The sequence below is a fragment of the Porites lutea genome, chromosome 2 (genome assembly GCF_958299795.1).
Source record: "Porites lutea chromosome 2, jaPorLute2.1, whole genome shotgun sequence".
Lineage (NCBI taxonomy): Eukaryota > Metazoa > Cnidaria > Anthozoa > Scleractinia > Poritidae > Porites > Porites lutea.
In genome coordinates, this window is record NC_133202.1 from 41,897,662 (window position 1) to 41,917,914 (window position 20,253).

General features: G+C 38.5%; 1 protein-coding gene across 1 annotated transcript in view; it reads left to right on the forward strand.

The window, feature by feature from the left end:
• The window catches only part of LOC140928657 (gamma-aminobutyric acid type B receptor subunit 2-like), a 35,989-nt gene extending 18,484 nt beyond the window's left edge, over positions 1-17,505 (forward strand). Inside the window, exons 4-17 of the mRNA XM_073378435.1 lie at positions 1,052-1,225; positions 1,731-1,838; positions 1,954-2,019; positions 2,407-2,616; positions 2,943-3,161; positions 3,368-3,434; positions 3,794-3,877; positions 4,900-5,050; positions 5,204-5,336; positions 6,151-6,261; positions 6,741-6,863; positions 11,610-11,948; positions 12,419-12,602; positions 17,177-17,505. Coding sequence (XP_073234536.1) covers positions 1,052-1,225; positions 1,731-1,838; positions 1,954-2,019; positions 2,407-2,616; positions 2,943-3,161; positions 3,368-3,434; positions 3,794-3,877; positions 4,900-5,050; positions 5,204-5,336; positions 6,151-6,261; positions 6,741-6,863; positions 11,610-11,948; positions 12,419-12,602; positions 17,177-17,349 — 2,142 coding nt within the window. The 3' untranslated portion in view covers positions 17,350-17,505. The remainder of the gene's footprint in view (positions 1-1,051; positions 1,226-1,730; positions 1,839-1,953; positions 2,020-2,406; positions 2,617-2,942; positions 3,162-3,367; positions 3,435-3,793; positions 3,878-4,899; positions 5,051-5,203; positions 5,337-6,150; positions 6,262-6,740; positions 6,864-11,609; positions 11,949-12,418; positions 12,603-17,176) is intronic.
• Positions 17,506-20,253: the final 2,748 nt, after the last annotated feature.

Here is a 20,253-nt window from a genome sequence, read left to right on the forward strand (position 1 = left end):
GGATGTTTTTGAATTGACTTTTGTTTGACTATAAAATGTTTGGTAAGATCGACCATCAGGGAAATAGCAACATGCGCATACTTCATGGGTTTTCAAAGAACTGACAAGGCAAATAAAAATTATTTTTCACCTGTTGAAAAACGACACATCTTTTCCTCAAGAAATAACTAGAACCTTCCAGACTTGGCGGAGAAAAAACCAGTCCGCGTATCCTGCGTGTTGCGCATTTATTTCGCGTCGCGCGCGACTACCTTGGCATGCGCAGAAAATGTGCGCAGTAACAATAGTGGGCACCGTCCTTAAACGAGGAAAAATAAGACGCGAACTGTACCATTTATACGAGCATGTCTTATCTAATAAGACGCGTCTTAGCTAAGCCGCGTCTTATTTTAGACGAAATGTGCCGTTTATACGGAAAGTTCGCGTCTTATTTAAGACGCGTCTTATTTTTCCTCATATAAATGGCCCTATTGTTATCATCACGGATGTTAATGTTGTCTGTGATGAGGCAAAATGAATAAAATAATTAATCAGTTGATGCTTCCCTCTAATGTTCCCATATGATACTTGGGGGTACTTTGAGTGCAGTTAGATAAACGAGCAGGATTTTCTTATTCATTTCTCTATTGATTGACTCATTTCACTATTACGCTGGAGTACGAGAATAGTTCGTCTTCGGCTCGCCAATGTAAACGCCAATACAGATATCCCGCTTTAGAGCGTTTTCACATAACGTCACGGTGACCATATTGGTGTTCCAGAACAATGAAACGGCGGCCATGTTAGTGTTCCAAAGTAGTCCTCTGCGAGTTGACTTCTTTTCTCGTGCAAGCGCATTCTTTTGTAATTCCAGTAAATTTGCATAGATGCTGCTCATGTGAGTGAAGACGCTCTGTATATTGTCGTATTCTTTATAAATCATTAGTTAGGTTATTTTAGTTATTTTATGTTGTAAGAACGGATTCATACGCTCCGGTCGTTTCTGCGGGTAATCACTCTTGCAAAAGCAAAAAGGCGCTAAATTTAAGATTTTATTCTTTCCGTCTTTCAGGTTTCTTATGCATCAGGTTCGCCAAAATTTGAAAGCAAGCGGTTTTACCCGAACACGTACCGTGCAGCTCCGTCCTCGGCTTCCTTTAGCAAGGCAAAGGCTGCCTTCATAAAGTACTTTGGATGGAAGAGAGTAGCCATACTGCACCAATACGATCCAGAATTTTTTTCTCCTGTACAGTACTAATTTTTTATTTTAATGTTTTACGTAAATTTCGATTGTAAGTGTGAACGTTAAGTTTCCGCAGTAAGTGCACTACTGCTTTTAACTGTGTGTCGTGAAAGTAGAATTGGCATTTCAACGGTTCTACGGGGGGAAGATTCTCTCCTCTTCAGAGACCCAGCGAACGATACACATTTAGTTCCAACAACTGCGCGGCATAGTTGAGGAAAATGCGTTGGATTTGTATAGATTTACATACAGCTTATACTGGACCTCTGGTCTTTACAAGTTTTTCTTCTGAGAACACTACCTCGTAAAATCGTCCTGCCCCAAGTTCTTAATTATAATCCCGACTTAGGTTCCTTCTTTGTTTTTTCCTTTTAAACTCTAATACTCTCAAGGCAGACTTGGACTAGACGCATAAGATGGAACAAAATAAACCCTACACATCGACCCATTGATTGACTGACTAACTGATTGATTTATTTATTGTTTTGTTTGCTTGTTTTTTGCACAGACAGTGGATAAGTTGAAGATCGAACTTGTGAAGAGCAACATTAGCATCATTGCAATTGAAGGTTTTGAAGTGCTTGGCGATGTCAGTTTTCAGATGGAAAAACTCAAGGTTAACTCCTAGTCATCAATTATTCAGTTTAGTTATTTTTTGCATTTTCTGGCTCTACCTTGCCACTGCCTCTTAGCTTCTTCTCAAATCTGGTGTCTTTTTCTGTTTTAATTAGAGATTGGATGCTAGAATAATTATCGGAGAGTTCAGCTTCGTCGGTGCAAGGAACGTTTTCTGTGAAGTAAGTAATGTAACAAAGTAGAGAATGTGCTTTATCCTGATTTCTATTTTCAGTGTTCAATGCTGACCTGACTTATAACTTGACTCATGACTCGTTGACTCTAGCCTGCGTTGCCGAGACAGACTTGTCACTAGAGTTCTCTATCTGGGTCTCGAATCGGGGAAACAGACTGTCTGCAACGCAGGCTAGTTGACCCATGTGACTATTAAAACAAGATTTCTCACATTAATGCCCACGATTTGTTATGTTTGGTCCTTCTCAGACCTTTTAACGGTATGAAACGAAAAAGCAGAGCGCTATGATGTTTTATCTTTTTTTCTGACAAACAAAAACCTTCGTTTAGCTGTGTTACATATAACTCTAACTCATGAAATTTTGATAATACAGGCCTTCAAAAGGAAGATGTATGGACCGAATTATGCTTGGATAATATTAGGTGAATTCAGCCCTACAGAAATTTTCGCTGATGACCTGACACTTCAAAAAAGTGCTTTAAGTGATTGTTCAAGTAACGAGCTAAAGGAGGCAGCAAATGGTTACATTTCCACCGTCAAGCTGGACATCCGTAAGGACAATAACCAAACCATATCCGGCTTGGTAAGTTGACTAGTACGTTGATAAAGGACATTAACTATTGCGTAAACGTTTCCCTTGCTTTGCGGCACTGTAGCTTTGTTTGGTGAATTCTGCAGGTACGAACACCATCATGTTACATAAATGCAGTGTTTCTTTGTTGGCACCGCTTTTCGCTCAAACGACGGTGAAATGCTATTGAGAAGACTACCTTTTCAAGTTCTAGCTTTCTTTGCATTCAAAAAAACAGAACTTTCCTAATAAAACACCAGTTCTGGGACGCCATTTTTTTTTTCATGTTGTTGTCGTTATCATTATCACATTGACATTACTTTTTCATGTTTCGTAAGACGTCTGAAAGATTCTGGTGGCAGATGAGGCAAGTGAACGAGCACAACAATCTGAGGAAGGACTCTGCGTACGCCTTCGATTCAGCATGGGTAGTAGCCATAGCGCTGGATTCCGCTTTTGCTAAGGGGATGAAATATGAGAAGCTTTTAAACCGAAAATTCAAGCAAGTTGCAGCGATAAGAAGTGGCATTCAAAACGTAAACTTCGCGGGATTAACTGTAAGTATAATCTACGATAACACGGCAGATTTTGAATTAAGCGTTTTATCAATATGCATTATGCTACACTTTCTTTTACTGAGACACAGAAACAGAAAAATTGCTTTGGGTGCAGTCAAAGGCTCCTTTTAACTAACAATATACCTCAGTTTTTCTTAAAGATTCCAGTACTTTTAAGATAAAATTTACTATTTTTTGTTGTACAGGGGCCTGTAGGCTTTGATGAAAACAGAGAAAGAGTTGGAACAGTTCTTATTAAGCAAAATAGAGAAGGTAAGCTGCTCGGTAAGGATAATAGTTTCTTTTAGAAAAAGTGCTTGGAAGAAGAATTTCCTCTAAAAACGACAAGATGAGTTATGAAGAAATACATTTGCATCTGCATCTGTCTCCAAAAACGCACCATTTTGCAGTTGTCTCCCAAAATAACAAACACATTAAAAAATACATTAACTTACAAGACGTTGAGAGAAGACCTTGTTATGTGCATTTAAAAAAAATTCTATAAAATATTTCTTGATACATATTTTTTTCTCATTGTAATATTTATAATCATAGTCGTTTCAGTTTAAGTTTCAGTTGATTGCCAGCTCGTTATGTGAATAACAGGTAAGGTTTTTGTTGTCCTTTTTTAGGAAACGAAACTAGGATTGGTCAACATTTCACCTCCTCCGACGAACTCCATCTATTTGAATCTGAGCGAAATAAGATATGGGAAGGTAATAAATGTTTCCGTTGCACTTGAATGTCTTATCAAAATATCGAAATTGCAGTCACTGATGATGATGATGATGATGATGATGATGATGATGACGATAATGATGATGTAATGACAATAATGATAATGATGACGATGATAACGTTGACGTTGGTGATTTAATCAATAATCGATTAATATGTCGGTAGGTTCCGTCGGAAATAACCGAAGCTGATATAACGTACACTCCCTCGAGTGCCTTTTTATTATTGAAGCGCCGTCCACTTGCCACGTCGTCTGGTGTCCTGTTTAGTTCCTTGAACAATCTGCAACTCTAAGTACATTCTATAATTTGCTCATCTGATGTTCAGTATTCTTTGCTGTCTCTCCAGTTGAATGTACACATGAGTTTAGGGCACAGTCCGTTCAGAGTCAACGATAATATGCATGAGCATATGGGCTCCACCAAATTTAGGGCTACTCAGATTTTTTGGGCAGCAAGGGAAATTTGGGCAAAGCCAGTTTTTAAAGATTCAAAAACCTACCATGAAAGCAGAGCTTTAATGACCGCCATTTGTGACTTGGAGTTTATCTTCGGTCTGCGTGTGCTGAAAGTAATCCTGAGCAACAATAGTAGTCTGTGCAAAGTTGGGACTGTGAGAATACTACCAGATGTGCCATTTTCTAGGGAGGGAGAGATTTACTAGATCTTACTAGACTTCGCTTGAGCTCTCTCCAACTAAGTTTATAACATTGTTAATGGCCGAAGACGTTTCTGTTGCGTGCCCATACATAGTACTACTCGAATTTTGTTAGAAACTACCTTTATCTATGGATAATCAGGTGGCTGACCTACAGCTGGAGCTGGGGCTATGAACGCCTGCTACGGTGAGATTTCTCTTATTTCAAGCATTGTTCTAAGCAATTACTTAATGCCAAAGAAAGTAGAGTAAAAGTCTCCATTGTTCCATGTTACAAGAAACGCGGTCGCGTGGTTTTGGTTTTGTACTCTTTTTGATTTCACCTTTTGCATTTCTCCTTCAGACAATCGACCACCGAAGGATCATACCAGCAGAAAAATTGAGCTGATGATAAGTCCCTTACCACTTATCGTCATAATGTGGTTCATGGCAGCGATCGGCATCATCTGCTCGTTGAGCTTTCTATATTTTAACATTAGTAAAGGTAAAAACAGGTAGGACTTTAACCTTGCTGTTTCTGACCTTTTCCAATACAAAACATATTCTCAAGCAAAAGCCTTTTTGAATTGTTTCCGATCTCTAATCTCAACTTGCATTAAATATTGGAGCTCTTTGCCTAATTACATCTTTTATTTTCATTTTGTCAGGATAATCAAGATGTCGTCGCCTAAACTTAATAATATTATTATTATGGGATGCATCCTGTGCTACGTCTCCATTGTTTTGTTGGGTTTGGATGCGAGGTTTCTCGATTTGCAAGGTTATGGCATCAACTGCAACGTAAGGAAATTTATTATTAACGAGCATTTTCTTGAGCAAGAGTCTACCCTTTTCTGACGTATAAAATAGCTGTAACATTTCAAGAGAAAGCTTTCCTTCATTTGGTGAACAATGTGCTAAGGCGGCTAACGTAGAATTCCCGATAAGACAGGTGTTAACACGGGTCCGGACAAATTTTTGAACGGACTAATTTTTCCCTGTGCAACCTGTTTACACAGAACCGTGCCAAATCTGTCCATGTTACAGTAGTTTTCAAACAAATTTTTGCCGGTGGCAGCATTGGAATGGCTTTTTTTTATCACGGCGCGTAACTAGGCTTCAGGCTTGTCAGTAAAACGTGGGGTCGGGGCTGGGGTCTATCTTTTTGTTTAAAAGAGTGCTGTTTTAGGGTTAGGGTTAGGGTTAACCCTAACCCTAACCCTAAAACAGCATTCTTTGAATATAAGACAGACCCCGAACCCGACCCCGACCTCGTCCCCGCGTTTTACTAATACCCGGCTTCTACCGCACAAACTGTGCAAAAACTTGCACAGTTCAGGTGTTTACACGAGGCCGTGTAACAGTGGAACCGTTCCTGTCAGGTCAAGTTGCGCACCTTGCCGCAGGTCCCATGTAAACGAAAGGCAGATCCGATTTCACAAGTGTTTGTCCGTTCAAAACTTTGTCCGGGCCGGAGTAAAGGGGGTCAGCCTTTAAGATAGCAGTTCTATTTCTACTCATTCTATTCCTTCCCGTATTTTTGAAAGACGAAAATGAGCAAAAAAATGTAAAGTTTTGGATTTATTAATAAAATGAGTTCGATTCTTACCAACAGGCACGAGCTGCAGTGTTGTCTATCGGATTTTCCTTATCCTTCGGTGCAATGTTCAGCAAAACATGGCGAGTTCACAAGATATTCACAGCGGCCAAGACTCTCAAGAAAATGGTACGATGTGTTCCACTCTATATTGCAGTTCGGTCTAGGTGTTTGCGAATTAAATGGAAGTTAAAGGCTTCTTTTGACCTTGACCTCTTGACCTTGACCTCTTCACCTTGAATTGGGTGAAAATTCAAGATGGATACTCCACGATTAAAATACGAGCATTCAACTAGTGTAAAGTCATCTAAAATATTAGCTTTAGTGTTCTATGCACTGTTTTTCTCTTACAGCAACATACTTTACTTGCGTCCCTCGACAAATTACAATTGGGTAGAATGATATGGTGAGATAAACAATTAAAACCCAGCAATCTGAAATGAAGCATGAACGGTTCTTTAACATCCCAATGCTAAAAGTAATCACCAATGCATAAAATGTAGTTAAAGCTTTAGAGTATGTATACTAACTTCTATGATGTTCTTAATCGAATGAATCTTTAACGGGAATAATTTCGTAAAACACTGTTTTCTATTATATTATAACAGGCTATAAAGGATCTTCATCTCCTTGCTATCGTAGCAGTATTGTTAACAGTGGATGTTATTTTCTTGTCCTGTTGGATTATTATCGACCCATTCCAAGCTGAAGAATTAAAATTCGAAGAACTGGTAGGAACTTTTGAGTCGTTTTAACTTTTCGCGTGAACTATTGATCACGATATAACCTTGGTGTTTAACAGCTTCCACTCCTTGAAAAAACTCGAAGGTCATATTATCATTATTCATTCTTGCAGGGGTACAATAGGCTCGTGAAGCTCTAGCTTTGGATGCTCCTATTAGGTTGTTTCTTTCCTGTTTCTTAGAATGGATAACCTTTCTACTGATCTGAGCTACGGCAGGCAAACTCTCTTCGGGCTTTCAGGGCTGGCTGAAAACCTTTTTTACTATAATAAACGGCTTGGAAACTAAAATTTCGAGGACGTTTTTGGACTTTTTACATTTAGGGCATGCATTTTTCGTCATTTCAGGCCTTGGAACCTCAAAATGAGCCTAGCTAGCTGTAAAAAGGGGCAATACGGAGGCAATACGTCCTAGCCGGCATGATCACATGCTGTTTACGGAAAATTCCCTCATCCATGACAGGAAATTCTGTATTTTAAAGCCCCCCTTGGGCATGACTCAGCAATTGAGGACATTTCTGCTACGTTTTCAATGTTGATTAGCATGCAAGGATTTTTCCCATGCCTATCGTCAATAATTTGCTCACTGGTAATAGAGGGGGTGGCCCCAGAGTGGTTTTGCATTGAAATTGGCATGCAACAGAATTTCGCATGCCCTGTAAGCATACTTTGAGGTTCTGTGACCTTCTCACTTAGGCCGCGAGAAGCCTAGGTTCTAGTAATAAGTAATTCATACCCAGCAAAATCTCCGGCATGCCGGGCATGCCAAATTTTCTGACATGCCCGGCATGCTAAATTCTCTGGAATGCCGGGCGTGCCATAATCTGGGTCATGCCGGGCATGCCAAAATCGGTCTCTGGCATGCTCTCGACGCAAAGGTTATAATTCCTTGAATCTACAGATATTTTAAGCCTGGCTAAAAAAAAAAAACTAAACAGATCACATTTCTTATCTTTTGATGTACGGTTACACGATGACGTCATTGCTATTCCTTTTATTTTCATAGATTTGGTTGTCCCAGCGAAGTTTAAATAACAAAAGCTCTAATTTTCACAAGAAAGTAAAACCCTGAGGGATTCTGCCGTAGTAATAAAACAGCGTCATCGTGGAGATGACCTGTTGGGGGATTGTGAAAACTCCTCACCCCTTTTAATGAGTCTTTAATAGGATTCCCATTTCATATTGCGAATAAAATGGAATTGACTGAAATCTGTAAAAAGAGAGACAGAGACTATTTTCATTGTATAATAAAATGCATCTATGTTCCATGAAAGCTTTAAAAATACAAGGTTATAGAATATCTTTCAAAGTTCATTACAAACTGAGCTAAGCCCCAAAATCACTGTTCATTATTCAGTAAATTATGATGTTTGACAATGCAGTGTGCTTGAATATAACGTTGCAATTACAAATCTCTCTAACGCATTTTTCCCTACGTTAGAAAAGCTGTTTTTGTCTTGTTTCACATTTTGATAAGGAGTCTGAGTTCCTCTTTCTTGTTTTGTAGGCTTGCCAGGGATTAATGTTTTTGTGTCATTACCAGTGTCTGTGTTCTTTGTTTTAAACTCAAAGTAAGTCAGTAATAACTGACAATATCAAAGAATTGCTCTCTAGAAAAGTAATTATCTCCTCGTCATGTCTGGAAGTTACCTGTAACAAAAAAGAAAAGGAATGTTAACACATGAAAGGGCAAAATAAAAAAAAAAGAAATAGAACATGTAGAGCTCAGCTTCTCTTAAGATATTTTCATACTGGCTTGTTGAGTCTGTTAAAGGTCGCAACTAATTGTCTGAGGCTAATTTCACAAGAGTGTGCAATTGAGCTAAATGCATGGTAAATAAAGTGAAAGAAACGTGGTTTCACATTTGCCAATTTACATAGAACTTTACATTGCGTTGTTCATGATGTTTACACGCTCTTCTACTGCGAAATAAACCTTTGCATTTGGATTTGCAAGTCAAGATTATACCGAGTTTGACTGACACTTAATTGAACAATAGTTTCATTTTTAAGTAGGTAAGGTGTAGACCCATATAAAGCCGGAATATGTAAAGGAAACTCAGCGAAAACTTTTTCGCACCTTTTTGTGGCGATATTCTCTCGCAGCCCGTCAACTGATTAGGGGTTAAGACCAAAGGTTAAAGCCTGACCGGTTACATCATTTCGTATGTTACCTAGAGTTCTAATAAATAGGTCATAAAATAGGATTTAACGAGAGCGAATTTGTTTCTCAATCGGTGGATAAAAAAGTGAAGCTATCAAATGAGAAGTATATAGAGTATCAAAATTATTAAATTAAAAGCTCATATAATTAGGAAAATTCCTTTACGAAAACAATACCAGTGACATTAAATTGATCAGATAAAATTCTCAGAAAATATGTCGAATAAAAGCCTCAATGTTTGCTTTTGTTTTTGCGTAAAGGTAAATTTTTCGGCCCACAAAGCAAAGTTGAAAAAGCGACTAAATCTTAGTTTTTTACATTGAACATGTTTATTAGCTTAGTTTTCGTCCGTTTTAAAAGCTTTATGACCCAATCATAATTTTCGGGTTAAAATAGTACAAAATCATTTCAAAAACCATGTTCATTTAAAGTAGAGCCGGCAAACGTGAACATTTTGTAATTCAAAAGTCGGACCCGCAGCCAGGTTATTTAAGCTTAGAATTATTTGCATTTTAGCGTCCTATAAATTTACCAGAATCGCCTCTCAGAGGCTTACTGTAGCAAAGCTTTTTGTAGTACACTCGTAGACAAGCAATGTAAGCCTTAAGACTTTGCTTGGATGAGATGTCCAAAAGAAAAATTAGTTTTGTGGACCTAAACACACATTCACAGACTGCTTATATTGAGTTGTTTACAACTTTGCATTGACACCTGCAGCATGTTCATTTTTTTAAAGCGAAATCCAAATCTGATCTTGGCATTTGATTTACGGATATTTTATTTTGTCTCCAAAAGTGATTGTAATATCCGTTTGATTGTCTTTCAAACAACAGTCAAACTATGCAGCAAAAATAAGTAACTTTACCAGTACAGTGAAAAAATATGACCCTAGGTGCCAAAAATAATTATACTCGAGGTATAAAATTAGATCTGACTTTTTTTAGCTTTGGTTTCTATATTTTTGAAGTTTTCTCTAGTCTTCTTAGCAGCAGAAGAAGATTACAAGACATACAAACAGAAACAATCCGAAGTGAACGAGTTGACAACCACTTATGCCGGAGTTCTTAGGCATGCTCAACAGCAAGATAAACTGAATGCCAAAAGAATAATTCACGGGATTTGTTCGGTATTCAGGCTTTTTCTTTACCAAATTAATACTAAATTTGTACTTACAGTCTCTCGCAGAATCCATTTCTTGTCCAGCATTCACCAACATCTCAACCATGCACCGCAGAAAAAAAAGACAAACAAGTGCGAAGAGACATGACGACATCGTGACGCCACAACTGCCACGCTACAACAAACTAGATTCATCGTCATCCGAAAACACTTCTGCGGAAATTCGGCCGATGTCGTGCGTGCTCGGGGTATCTTCGGATGACGCAGATGACTTTGCTCAAAGGACTATCGTCAGCAAGGAGTAAAACAGTTTGTGAGATTCGCATAGCCGACAAGAAGCGCACTGAAAAACTAAGCAAAATCTCTCTGAGAAGGCAGTCCAAATTCACCAAATCAGAACGTCTTTGCAGTATGAGCGTCGTACTCTCGTACTGACTTGAACGACCTGGTAAGCTTAATTTTCACCAGTCTTTTAATGCTGTTGACCGGGAAACATTCCGACGCGATAAAACTTAAGCATGGATAAGTTTATACTGAGAAGATTTGTTATCTTATTGTTTAAGACGCTTTTCCGCGATCAAATTTAAATCAGTATCGGTTTGAAATAAAAGGATTAATCTTTGATTGCAAGTTAAGTATTCTATTTTATGCATGAATACTGTTGTTTTGTTGTGCTTTTTATTTATAAATCCAGGCTTCTGTCTTCAGTTTTGCCAGTCGATCCCGTGACACACATTGTGACAAACATGACTTTTTTTGTTATAATCTGCATTTATTGCCAGGCATGAAACCTGTAACTTCAAGCTCCCTAAGATATATTTGGCGATTATATGTGATTCTCAGGATATGATGCTGAAGCGAACATCAAAATCAGTGTCGCTGGGCATGCCAATTTCTTGCCTGGCATGCCGGGCATGCCAAACCAACTGGCTTCACCATAAGCTTCACCATCGGCATGCCCGGCATGCCAAACCAGAGGAGCAAAAACTGGGAATTAATTATCAACCCGGCGAGAGATCTGGGACCAAAGTTTAGCTGGGTCAATTTTGGGCTGCGAGGGCATGAACCCATTTTTTCCATGCCTATGAGATGTTATTTCTAAGTACCAATGTTCCCTTGAATTTTGTCATGCCTAAATATATAAAATTTTCCCTCTCTCATTAATCCTCAGTCTAGATGCGATTTTTACGCTCGCTAGGCATGTTCACCTGAAAATCATGCCCATACCCTTATTCAAAACAAAATGCTATCAAATTTTAGTTTCCAAGCCGTTAATAGTTGTTTCTTGTTTTTTTTTTTAATTCCTGATGCATTGACATAGCTTAAGTAAAAGTTTTCATCCATTTCATTCATTCATTCATTCATTCATTCATCTACTCATTCATATAGGCGTACCTTTAACTAACAAATATTTTAAAGCATGATTACTTTCATGCCATTTTTTATCCATAGAGCCGAAAGGAACAAGACACTATCATCATTCCGGCTTTATACCAGTGCACCTGCAAATACAAGACCTATTTTCTGGCAGTCCTATTTGCCTACAAAGGAATACTTCTGTTATTTGGGCTTTTCCTAGCCTGGGAGACACGCAATGTCACAATTCCTGCCTTAAATGACTCCAAGTACATTGGGATGTCTGTTTATAATGTTGTTGTGTTGTCCATTATCGGTGCAATTGTGGCCATTGCACTGGATGGATCCATGTACTACGAAGCTCCATATGCCATTTCCTCGCTCTGTCTTATTGTTTGTACTACAGTTACGCTGTTATTGGTATTTGTTCCAAAGGTAAGTCATAACATAATTGTGCCGCTGATACCGCTTCGTACTGCTATTGCTACTGCCGCTACTGCTGCCACTACTATTACTAACTACTAATATCACCACCAGTACCACTACCACCACCACTGCCACTATTGGTACCACCACCACAACCACAACCACTACCACTACCACTACCATCATCACTGCCATTATGACCAACACTACTACTACTACTATCACCACCACGACCATTACCACCGCCCGCCATTACCCCTTCCGCTACCACCACCACCACCACTTTCACCACCACTGCAACTATCACCACCACCACCACTACCACTACCACTGCCACCAATACCACTGCCCCCACCACCACCACCACTAACTCTACCATGCCGTGACGTCTTACTGTAAAGTCCGTAAAAGTAACCAGCATTGTTAATGAAAATCTGCGTTTTTCATTTTAAAACATCACCCACTACGTTTACCTTTAGATCTACCAATTCCTTATGAAGGAAGAAGGAATCCTCCAAGCCTCCTCTATGCATGCCGCTGCTACCGGCAGACCGCGTGCTCATAGTCACAGCCTGACGTGCGCAAGCCCTGTGCTTAAAGAACGACCTACCTCATTTACCTGCAAAAGCACACAAACAGATTTTGATGCCCCAGAAAGTGCAGGTAAAGAAAATAATGATTGAAAAATGGCATGAATACCAAGTGCATGATGTTAAATAATAAGTAAATACATTTGTGGTTAAGGCGAATAACGGTTTGGTGGTCGTAAATCCACAGCGGTGTTCTTCGTTTTTCATTCCGGATAAAATTGGGTTAAAGACGAAAGCGAAAAACTGGAGAGTAACGTAAACTGTAGAATACCAGGAGAAAACCTCTCCTGAGCAACCGCGAGAACCAACAATACACTCGACCCACCCTCTGAGCTTCAAACCTGTGTCACATTACTGAGGTAGCAGTGGGGATGGTGTACTGCCATCACTACGCCACCTTTGCTCGTTACAATATCGATAACGTCGAAAGATAAAAAATATTCCTACACCCCTCCTTTGAGGATCATCCAGGCAGTCTACAGTTTTTGCTTGAATGATCATATTTTTGTATTCCGCAAGACAATTATAAGCAAAGCAGCATGAATAGCATAAACACATCACGCCCGGGAAATGTCTACTTGTCTGTCTCTATTTCCATTATTGGCAACCTTTTCCTGCTGTCAAATGAAGCAAGGAAGGAAAATATATGTAGTATAAAGGTGGAAATTGTTGCTGAAGTTGAATAATGTTTTTCTTTTTCCATATTGTGTTGCCTCGCACCATCAGAAACTTGTTTCAAAATTTCAAGCTCTTTTACTATGCTTTTAGGCCCCAGTACTCTCCTCATTCCACTTCTTGAAAACCGGGTAGAATACGATGGACATGCAAGAGTTTAAAAATGTTGTAAGTAATTCATACGCACACTTTATTCCGTTCATCTCATCTCCACATAACAGCTTTGGTTTCGAGTCACACATTTCTAATGAAACCTTCTTGACGGATACTACTGAACCTCTTGGCAGCTGGGGCCTTCTTCTTGTTCCTGTTTTTATCTTTTTTCTTCAGGAAATATCTGTTGATGGAACATATCTCCGGATACTCTGACCTGTTCAGGGTCACCCTCCATAATTGCCTTGAAAGATAGGAGTCTCATTTGCTGACGAAATCACTGCTATTTGGTCTTGTCTATCTTTTTGCCTTGAGAAAAGTGCAATCGTCACATAAGAAATCTCAATAGATCATTTTACAGTTGTTGGCTAAGTATCCTAGCCTTTGAGTGAACGTCAGGATGAGGTTGACCTTGTTTTGATACAAAACCCTTTTGTTATAAATTAAATCCCCGTTGCCGATAGCAACGCGTCCCTTAAATTCCCTAAGGGAATTTTGCATTCAAGCGCTATGTTTTTAAAATTCAGTTTGAGCTAGCAGTGGACATGAACAGAAGAATTCAGATTTAGAAACGAAGACCCGGAGATAATTCACGCTAGTGTGAGTCGATTTTTCTAAGAGTTTTTTCATCCTTTGAACGAATTTCTTATCAAGATATTTGGGTGTTTCCTTTTTCAGCGAATCATTCTGTAAATCACACTATTACTTCTCGATATGTAGAAGTGGAAGAGGCGAGCCGATTTCGATGGGTGAATGTTAATTAACTTGAACCGTTAGAATACTGAGACACTGAGAATTAAATAATGAATCTTGAAGAACAGCGAAAAGGGGACAACACCTTTCTATCCTTATAAAAATTGAGCTTAAGAAATTCTAGTCAGCGAAATAACAATATGAATTGTTTACATAGGGTATAGGACTTACATAGCAAAAGGGGTTTTATCAAAACAACGACAACTCAAGCCTCGTTTTTACCTGTAACTGTAAATTGGGGTATTATCTAAAATCTTTAAATTTTACTTTGCAATCTCCTTTTCTTTGGAATTTCCAATGGTGAAGAAATTACTTTCTCTCTTTCCCTCTTTGATGCACGTGGGGCATCTGCCAGTGGAATTCCAAGCACAGATCTCTGTGTTTCGGTTGTCAATCCAATCTACTGTTATTCCTTAACACTGCTAAATTAATCTATTTCTTTTTTTCCTTCAAACTGAATTACCACTTATTAGGCACCACAAAAGTATTAAACTGGAATAAACGTCCTTGCTGCGGCAGCTAATATATCGGGGAGCTGGTCTAACTTTAGGCAAAAAGTGCTTACAATCTTAGATCTGATAGTGGAGTATAGGTGACCACGCCCTCCTTTAAGACTAACTCCAGGAAACAGATCTAATCAAGTCGCACCTCCAAAACACGCCATTGAAGATGTTAATTACTTAGTTAACTCTAACTCTTTCCTTAACAAAAAAAACTTGGCCTGAAAGTACAAAATATCCAGCCAATCAAATTGGCATGTATTTTGACATCAAAATGTCAAAATATGACGTCACAATTGCGCACGTCATTCATACTTAAATTTTAAACTTTAAAATCTCGCTATTTTTGTTTATCAATTTTAAAAGAGATATTCAAGGAGAGATGAAACCTGAAAAAAAATTTGCAATATCATATATGAGCTGAGATATGACATTTCAGTTTGCATAAATTCGTACTACAAAGTAAAATAAGTCTTAACTTAAGCGTTTTATTGTCTTGTCACCATTACCATTTGATATAAACATGAGACATCTTTATCTTCGAAAGCTAAAGGAAAAATAAAATTTTGAAAAAGGAAATTCCTAACTGGACAAAAACCAAGAAAACAGTTTTATGACGTCATTAAAATGTCAAAATCAAAGGGTTCGTTTTTTAAGGAAAAGTATGGTTCCGGGTGCACTGAAATATCTTTAAAATCCCATAACTCGATTTCTACGTGTCGTAGCGGGAAACGGTTTTCAGCGTTTTACTCCCCTTCTAATTCTCTTTTGGATGATATAAGGGTGCTTTCCATTTGTCAGAACTGACCGGCCAGACCGTTTCCATCGCACTAATAATCTCACTTTTAATCAAAACTCTCCAGACAGATCAGTCAAATCCTAAATAGTATGCACAAAGGAGAACATTTTTCAGGAAAAACTCTTGGAAAAAGCCTATTTCATTTAATTTCATTTTTTCCGTCCGGCCAGTTTTGACAAATGGAAAGCGCCCTAAGTTTGACTTTGAAATTAAAAAATTTATTTAACCAATTTTGATGACGTCAGCCCTTCTGACGTCATAATTTGACATTTTGCGTCAAACAAAAAAATAAAATTACCTGTTCAACAATCGAAGTCTATCTGACACGATCGGTCCAGAAATGAAAAGAAATGTAAAAGTTACGTAAATTTAGCCTAAATGACCGATTTGAGGGGTGGTTTGGCCCCAGCGTAATTAATGTTACGATATCGAATTTCAAATTATATTGTAGTTTTTTTCGTCAAATTCGAATAGCTTTATACTTTTATTAATTGAAATTATTTCGAGACTAGCCAGCGGTCACTAATGATGTTACATAACATTGCCCAAATATAAAATGGCAAATCGTTTCCAGGCATGAGTGAACTCAACAAAGTGACCAAAGTATTCACTGCTATCCGAAGACAATAAAGTCGGAATTCTAACTAAATCTGAAGGGAAGAAATGCAAGAGTACACAAAAACATATTGGTCGATGAATGTCATCTACTTTTTTGAGTAGTATCTTCGACAAAAAACATCTGTTTATGTACTGAAGCCGTGCGAGGAACAGGCAAATGTTTTGAAGAAAGTATAGACGGAGATAGGGTTGGTAAGAACTTACAAATATTTTGAATGAATAACAGAAGAATTACCGTGAAATTCCGAAAATAAGCCCGGGCGCTTATATTTTTCAAAAGCCCTTTTTGAGGGGCTTATTTTTGGAGGGGCTTATATTCGGAGGAGCTTATCTACGGAGGGAAATTTGCGTTTCAAAATCGATTGGGCTAGCCTTATAGTTGGCAGTAAATTTACTTTGTAGTTGAGGGCAAATTCTCCAAGTACAAGCCCCCGGGGAGGGCTTATATTTGGAGGGGCGATTTAACGGAGGTTTTTTTGCGTTACCGGCTTGTGGGGCTTCTATTTGGAGGGGCTTATTTTCGGAATTTTACGGTATTGAACTTGGCTCTCGTATGATATGAGAAATTATGCAGATCTCGGCCTCGGTGGATAATTGATAACACCCTCCTCGATCTACATAATTTCTCATATACAGTCAACTCCCTCTAAGACGGACACCTTTGGGACCGGCAGTAAGTTTCCGTCTTAGAGAGATGTCCGTCTTATAGAGAGTCAAATAAAGGGAGTAAAGAAAGGCAGGGACCAACTCTAGGTGTCTGTTTTAGGGAGGTGTCCGTCTTATAGAGGTGTCCGTTAAGAGAGAGTCGACTGTAATACTAAACCTAATTCAATAATTGTTTATGATACTCAATTGAATTATACTATCTGTATACCGATATTTGTAAACTGTACGATATCTAATTCTATTACTGCGCTACTTTCGTTTATATCTACAGTACATTGCAATGCCTGCATAATCATTCAATAGAAACAATTAGTTATTAATTAAAAGGTTATTAGAGACGCAATCTTTCCGCATGAAATTAGTTATAACTCATGTTTGTCCCCCACCCAATGCAATCTTCAATAGCAGACGATCTGTCATTTCACTAGCGACAAGATATCTCAAGCAAAACTGTGTGTATAACAAACTGATTTTACCTTTTAGTGAACGAAGTAATGTTCAAGTGCGGAGGCTTCGGCGCAGATGACATACCGTATGAAATACGCATGGACGACATCCATTTAGACGAAACAATGATGGTAGATTTTAGCCCCCGTTCCTGTGAGACTGTCATCAAAAATAGCTACCACACTGGAGGTCCAAGCAGCTCTAAATGAGATAGTACAAAACGTGTACTATTCGTAGTTCAACTTCTACACATTTCTCCCAGCTTGTATTCCGTTATACTGAAACATAAGGAAATACATAGCACGTATCTCAGCATGTGTTGATCCCGGCATACGCCCTAGTTCTTTCATTAAGGTCAACTTTGCAGTTTGATATGCCCAAGAAATTGCAGAGTAAAAATTCGCCTAGGGCATTTCGGAGCTTGAAAACTCCCGCTTTAAAAGTACAAACCTTTCATATGAAAATTAGTTACATTTGCACGACTAAAATTATTTTCATATCCAGAGACCACGCACTGACTCTCGTTTTCAAAAACAGGCTCAGCGCAGCCTGGCAGCTGTTCAGGCTTGCCCAGTCTTTTTTACAAACTCAAGAATATCTCAGTAATATTGATTGTGTATTGACCAATAACAAGAGAGATCAGGACTCGTTAATAAGGTTACAGCTGATTTCAGTGCTGTATACATGTATACACCCAGATTTTGGCATGACATGATTCGACGGTCATTCGTTCTGCTCAAACAACAATACAAAAACTGTTAATGAAGAACTAAAGAATGTTTCTGATTGGTTAAAGGCTACCAAATTGTTCCTTAATGTAAAAAAGACTCATAGACGAAAATATTGACTGGAAAAATCATATAAGTCATGTTTCAGATGTTTGCAGCAAAATTGCAAAACTTTCTGGTACACTTTGTCGAGCAAGACATTATTTACCTCGCGTTGTTACGGAGGGTCTCTATTATGCACTTATCTACCCATACCTAAGTTATGGTAACGTTGTATGGGGAAATACTTACACAACAAAAATAGAACCAACAAGAAGGCTACAAAAGAAAATTATAATGATCATTACTTTTTCAAACTTTAAAGAACACACTTGTCCTCTCTTCAAAGAACTATTGATTTCACCTTTAGATGATATAAACAATGAAGCCATTGCTTTGTTCAAGTTTCGTTACTTCAACAACAATCTACCATCATCTTTCAATGATTTCTTTTGTCTGAACAAAGATGTTCATTATACAACACAAGATCATCCTCTACCGTTCACAAAATCCAAGCATGAACTAACTACCAAAAACACTCAGTGAAATAAAAACGAGTTTCAATATGGAATAACTTGCCAAAATCTATAAAAGAAATTAAAACATTCAGTTTATCAGGCAAAAAAATTAAAACGCATTTTCTCCACTAGCAAGAAAATCAGAATTTGACTATACAAACGTATTTACATAAATAATTATTCTAAGTAGGTTCGCCAATTACTATAATCCTCGTAACACAGCTTTATCCTTTTCATAATCTTCAAAATAAATCATTGTAGTAAACTTGTTCAGGGGTTCTCCTCCTAAAGCCCAAAAGGGTTTCCTGAGAGCTCCTGCCCAGGTATTATATTATCTTATATTATTCAGTAATAAGTATGTGAAAGGCCAAATAAAAAGATTGATTGATTGATGATTCTACCGAGAGGTTTCCAAATAGTACATTTTACCTTGAACATCCTACCGGAGTCAAAGCACAAAATCTGAATTTTACTTTGATAATAGCTTGAATGTTTCTCTTGTAATTCAGAAAAAGAGGCCCGTGATCGACAATTTGTTCTCTTTTTCAGACAACAGTCTCTCACACAAGTCACGCAATCTAACGCGATACATCTTATCGCGCGTGTCGTCTCGACCTATAAGTTTTTTGGCTCTTTTCTTAACCTTTTGTGTCGGGCTTCTACCTTGATCTTTAAAGAAATGATATATTTTACCCTTTTTCAATAAAAAACAAATGTTACTTTCTTTTATGTAAGGTTTTCTTTATCTGTTTTGCAAAATTTGAGCTCACTAGGGTCATAGGTCGAGGACCAAACATTGTGACACGTTACTGTCTTTTGGTGTTAAGCTGTCCTTGCCTGCCAGATGTTTCTCCCCTCGCCTGCCTTTATTTTTACAACCGTTTACGTACTGCAAAGCCATACGTCACGTGATTAGTGTCGAATCATGACCGTCGATTCATTTCTGAAAATCCGGGTGTATATATCTGTGGGAATTTGCTAAAAGTTTTCGCTTGAACACGAGCATCGCCTGTGGCCGGGAAAAAAACCAAAGGGCTTGGCGTCTTGCTAGGTGTCAGCAGAGAGCCCAGGCTCAGACCTATCCGTGGGTGGGTGGCTTCCTTGTTTTGTGTAAAAACCAGAAGGGTAGGGAGGGGGGATTTTGTCACTTTGATTAGAGATTCTTGTCAGAAAGCAGTGCAAAGTCAGAGAATTTATCCTGTGGCCTACGCCAGCCAAATCAATGAGGTGACTCATAGTCATAACACTACTAGCAGAGCTTGGGGAAATGATTGACCAGTCATAAGCTTCATGGGTGGGGAGGGTGCGTAGTTGCCCCTTGGACTTCGCCGTCTAGAGACTCAGTACAGGCACCTTGTATGAAATCCAGACAGACATACAATGTAGCAATGAATATCAGCTGTACTATATGCTGTACCCTAGGCTCAAGTTACAAGAGAAACTGAAGCAAAATTCACCGTTGGTCGATGTGGCGAACGCAGACTGTAGACTGGCAGGTAAACGAGGTAGGAATTGTTGTGAAATGCTTTAACAGACTCCCTATCCAAAAAATAGACTTTTAAATGACTTAAACTTTAGGGAGAGGGAATCTGTTAAAGCATTCCATCACAAGGTTTACTTCGTTTACCAGCCAGTCTGCAAGTCTGCAGTTTGCGTTCGTCGCACACCAAATTTAATTTGTTTTGAAGGATTAATATTTTGGTATCTTTAACCACTGAGCGGCTCAAATATATATTTATTACTTAATCAATGGAAAATGCTCTCGCACAGTTTCTACTCACGAGTTGAGTTAAAACTTACTGGGCTAAATGCGTCATTTTCGTGCATT